Source organism: Poecilia reticulata, unplaced genomic scaffold (genome assembly GCF_000633615.1).
Source record: "Poecilia reticulata strain Guanapo unplaced genomic scaffold, Guppy_female_1.0+MT scaffold_159, whole genome shotgun sequence".
NCBI lineage: Eukaryota > Metazoa > Chordata > Actinopteri > Cyprinodontiformes > Poeciliidae > Poecilia > Poecilia reticulata.
Window position 1 is genome coordinate 224502 of NW_007615017.1, and position 5014 is coordinate 229515.

Genomic DNA, 5014 nt, shown 5'->3' on the forward strand with positions numbered 1-5014 from the left:
GGAAGAGGAGAGGAAGAGGAGAGGAGAGGAAGAGGAGAGGAAGAGGAGAGGAAGAGGAGATGGAGGGAATAAACAGCTGATCGACAGAGAGATGGAAGAAGGAAGAGAAATGAGAGGAAGAGGAGGAAACCAGACGATTCGCAATCAGCCCCTGTCTGCACCCCTCCTCTTCCTCCTCTTCCTCCTCCTCCTCCTCCTCCTCTTCCTCGCTGCCCCTCCCTCCATTTTGTCCTCCGTCTGATGGAGCTGCGGCGCCTCAGGGCTTCAGCCTCACATCTAACGCTGCAGCAGCCAATCACCATCTGCCAAGACAAAACCCAAACAGCAGGGGGGCGGGGGGCTTAATAACTGATTAATAACCCAATGATCTGATGCAGCTCATGGAGCTAATCTATGACGTCATAGTCTGAGTTATGACATCATCTCTGGGCTGATTTTGTTAATAAATAAAATAATCCACAGAACTGCAGCAGCCGAGGAGTTTCAGTCTTCGCTTGGGAAGGAAATGGATGGAGACTCATTTCCTGTCTGTGTGACCCCGCCTCTTGCCCTTTGACCCCTGGAGAGAGGCACCAGCGCCCTGGCGACCCCACCAGGGATAAACGTGTTGGATGACGGATGGAAACATCGTCCAGTCGGTGGACGCTCCCGTCCACTGGAGGATCTGTGCCTCACCAGAGGCACCAAACCTGCTGACGATTTTTATAACTTTTAACCTCACCTGACCAATCAGCTGATCCGTTTCCCCAGAACTTCCTGTGACGCTGCAAACCGCGTCTGGACACAACCACGTCTCCAGCAGGAAGCAGTTGACCGGATGATAGCAGCGCATTCCTGAAATCGTCTCCATTCTTCGGCTCCATGCTAGCCGGCCATCTTTACTTCCTGTTTGCCCCAGACATGCGCAACGTCTGATGACATCACGCCTGGTGGATTCGCTCCAACCGTCAGAAGGAAACGCGGCTAACAGTCTCGCCGCGCTGCCTGCGGATCTCTGAGCTACTAGCCGTGGGCTAGCAGTGGGCTAGCAGTGGGCTAGCAGTGGGCTAGCAGCGCAACACAAGACAATTGACCGACTTTGTTGCCGTTGCGTTCTGTTCGTTCCGAGTGGCGGAGAACTGAAACCTTTCCTATCACGTCCCGCTTTCTGTGCGTTTTTGTGACACTTTAAAGGTTTGCTCAAAATTAGCATGCTAGCTGGAAACATGCCGATCAACAGCTGTTCTGCTGAGCGCCTCACTGGAACAGCGCGGCTGCAGCAGGGGAACCGTCGTTTGTCTGCTGGGAGAATCGTCTCTGCTGAGTCAGGATTCAGCCTGAAAATGCTCCTTTTACAACCCAAACAACGACGGATCGGAGGGTTTCAGTGTTTCTGCCTCAGTCAGGCCGTAAATCAGCCTGTGAAACAGCAAACCGGTCAGCAGCAGCCGCTCCGGCGCGGTGGGATTATCTGGAGCGTGTGATGGATGTGCTCACCGCCCAGCCGCTCGCCTCCACCTGAGATCCTCCTGCTGCAGGCGGCTTCCCTTCCTCACCTCCGCCAGACAGACGGTGACTCACCAGGCTCTGATTCATTCAATAAACCTGCTACTACCTCACTGCGTACGCAGAGCTGCTTCTGCTCAACGGGCCGACGGCAGAGATGCAGGCAGGTCTGAGGCACTCAGGGAAGAGTCCACTTTACCAACCAGCTGGGAGGAAAAGGTTCAATTCCCACCAGAAGAGGAGCAGCGACCGCCTCCAGAAAGAACCGGGACAGTTTAGTCTACAAACATCCGACCCCTAGAGACACAGACTGTATAGACACTTCAGATCTCAACTGGACCCGACTCCAGAACCCTGGACCCGAGCCAAACCTCAGGTCTGTGACCGACCGACCGACCGACCGACCGGACGGACCGACCGACCGACCGACCGACCGGACGGACGGACGGACGGACGGACCGACCGACCGACCGACCGATCAACCGACCGACCGACCGACTGACTGGCTTTGCCTTCCACTCCTCAGAGCTTCAGTCCTCCAGTGTTTCCAGTTTGTCCAAACTACCTTCAGATTGTTGACTGGATCCGGCTGCATAGCTACAAACTGACCTTTGACCTTCCTCTAATCCTTCACTCCCCTGAGCAGACCGAGGACGTCTGATGCTCACGTCATCAGTCTTTCATTTGCCAATAATTCCCAGTAACTATTTGATCGACTGTCTTTCGCTCAGCGTTTCCCACCGAGCCCTGAATGTTTTAGATGAGCTTTGATTTTAACTGACGGCTGGTTAGCAGGCTTTAGGGTTAAGGGTCAAGGTTTTAGGGTGAAAGGTGACGGGTTAAGGGTTCAGCTGCAGTCCAGCTGAATCCAGAAACATCTAAAACCTGCAGGGTTCCTTCAGGACTAGGGTTGGGAAACGTGGCTGTCCTCTACTGGTAGGAATGTAAGGATGGACCGGCAGTCCCTGATTGGATCAGGAGAATCTGCAACTGATTAATGGATCTACTGATCTTGTTTCCACAGTGAGTAACGCATAGATCCCATAAGTTGGGAGTTTTAGATCCCAACTTACCGTTGATGGATCAAATCAGCCGGTTTCCTCTTGATTGACTGTTGGGTGACCAGCAGGTCATCATTTTGGGCCAAACGGTTCTGGGTCATAGCGGATCAACCCGCTGCAGGTCTGACCTGGGAAACGGCTCCTTCCGGCTGATTCCCAACAGTTCCCGACTTTCTGAGGGGAAAGGAGGACAGTTCACACACGAAGCTTTAACTTCTCAAAGTGTCACTTGTTCTGGAAACATCGTAATTGCATTGCATTCCCCGCCGAGATCCTCCCTTCATTCCACATTCAGAGCACGACCTAGTCCAGACTAATTGAGTGTCCGTGGTGTCGATTCAGACTATTAACCATCTGTTCCTTCTCTTCTCCACAGGAGTTTGGAGGACTAGTAGGATGCTGAGTGCGTTTCCTCCTCGCCACTGCGCTCCATGACCTGAGAGCGCCGCCGCAGCGGGAGGAACCGAGCACCAGAAAGACACCGAGGACGGAAGAAAGTCAAGTTCAGCTCTGATTACTGTTTTCCCTTTCTGAGATGGCGGCGACTGAGGTCAGTGCGGCGCCTGAGGTCCAGGAAGATGGGAAAACCCCAGAAAGCCAGCCAGCCGAGGCGGAGCAGCCGGTCAAAACCGCAAACACAGAGCCTGTCGGCAGCGAAGTGGTGGAGAACGACGGCTCGGCGGCGGAAAACAAAGAGACTGTGAACAATGACACGGCCCAGGAGGCCGGCGGTGAGGAGGAAGCAGCAGCAGCAGGTGGGGAGGCGGCTCCTCCTCAGAGCTCAGAAAGCGCCTCCTCTGCCGAGACCAAGACCTCCTTCCTGGACTCCTTCCTCAACAAGAGCGGCCTGGGGAAAGTGATGGCGGGCAGGAAGAAGAAGGAACACGCCGCGGCCGCAGGGGGAGCTGAGGACGCCGCCGTCGAAGGAGGTGAGAAGGACGGAGAAAAGGCCGGAGAGGAAGGAGCGGAGGCCGAAGGAGGAGCCGAGGGAGAGGCAGCAATGGACAAGCCTGCAGAGAACGGAGAGAAGGAGGAGGAGAAGAAGAGCAAAACCGTAGAGTCCAAATCCACCGTCCGCGACCTGATCCGGAAGCCCGTGGCGAGGATCTTCTCCCATCGCAGCACCGAGAAGAAGGACGGCGGCGCGGCAGAGCCCGAGAAGCAGGTCAAGGTCCGGTCCCGGTCCCTGGACCGCCTGGAGGACCCAGAGGCGCTCAACGCCACGGCGGACGCCACGGCGGAGGAGGGCGGAGCCGCAGCAGGAGCAGAGGAGGAGCAGAAAGCTTCGTCCTCAACCACCAAGCACATGAAGCGCTGGCACTCCTTCAAGAAGCTCATGGCTCAGAAGACGCACAAAAAGAGTGGCGGCGGCGGCGAGGACGGGAAGGAGGAGGGAGCAGAGGGAGAAGCAGGAGGCGGAGACTCCTCCACCCTGGACTCCAAGGAGTCCGGCCACAAGCGTTGGAAGCTGAAACGCTCCTGGACCTTCCAGGGTCTGAAGAGGGACTCGTCCATGGTGGGCATCAGCGGCAAGGCCAAGGGCTCGGACAAAGAGTCTGCCGACAAAACGGAGGAGGCCGCAGGGGGAGGAGAAGAAGAGGAGGGGGGCAAGGCTGAGGCAGGAGCCGAGGAGGCGAAGACGGAGGAGGAGAAGGCCGAGGGAGGCGAGGAGGAGAAGGCGGCGGGAGGCGGGACAGTGACGCAACACGCCAACGAGATCTGGACCTCCTTCAAGAAGCGTGTCATCCCCAAGAGCAAACGGGCCAACACAGAGTGCGCCCCTACTGGTGAGGAGGACGCCACTGCAGCCTCTGGTGAGAACAGGAACTAGCATCCTAAATGCAACCGCTACACGAGCTAGCAGCGGGACTTCATACGCAGATGTTGGTCAACCTCACCAGCAGCTCAGTTTGACTGTCAGGCACGGTGGAGGAGGAGTGATGGCTGGTTTACAGATTCAGTCTGGCAGTTATGGACCCAGTGGGTTCCAGAGGCAGCGGCGTCATGGGGTGCACTTAGTTTTCAGTCCCAATGTTGTTGTTTCAGTTTCTTTCTGAGATTTGATTGATTCTGTTCAAAACTCCCTGATTTTCCATGACCTGATATGAAAACCCCTGGAGCTGAGAGGTCGAGTTTCATGATCCCTCAGACAGCAGAGTCCAGATGGGATCCGCCTGTCTGAGGTGGGATCCAGTGGATCTCCACTCGGGTTGTTCCCGTTGGAAAGGCGCCGTTCTGACCGGCTTGACCGACATCCTGCCGGGTTGAAACCGCAGGACTCCAGGTATCGTCCCAGTGGGACGCCGCTGCAGACTGGTCTCAGGCTGAGTCTGGGTCGGTACCAGCGGGTCGGTACCAGGGAGGTGAAGCCTCAGCGGCTCGCTGATGCCGTTCGACCTCGGTACCAGCGGGTCGACCTCGGTACCAACGGGTCGACCTCGGTACCAACGGGTCGGTACCAGCGGGTC

The 5014-nt window shown here is 56.5% G+C and overlaps 1 protein-coding gene across 1 annotated transcript in view; it reads left to right on the top strand.

Annotated features, from left to right (window-relative positions):
• The first annotated feature begins 2922 nt into the window (after nucleotides 1-2922).
• Nucleotides 2923-5014, top strand: part of LOC103460034 (high mobility group nucleosome-binding domain-containing protein 5) — a 7494-nt gene continuing 5402 nt past the window's right edge. Inside the window, exon 1 of the mRNA XM_008401998.2 lies at nucleotides 2923-4360. Within this exon, the coding sequence (XP_008400220.1) occupies nucleotides 3082-4360 (1279 nt within the window). The 5' untranslated portion in view covers nucleotides 2923-3081. The remainder of the gene's footprint in view (nucleotides 4361-5014) is intronic.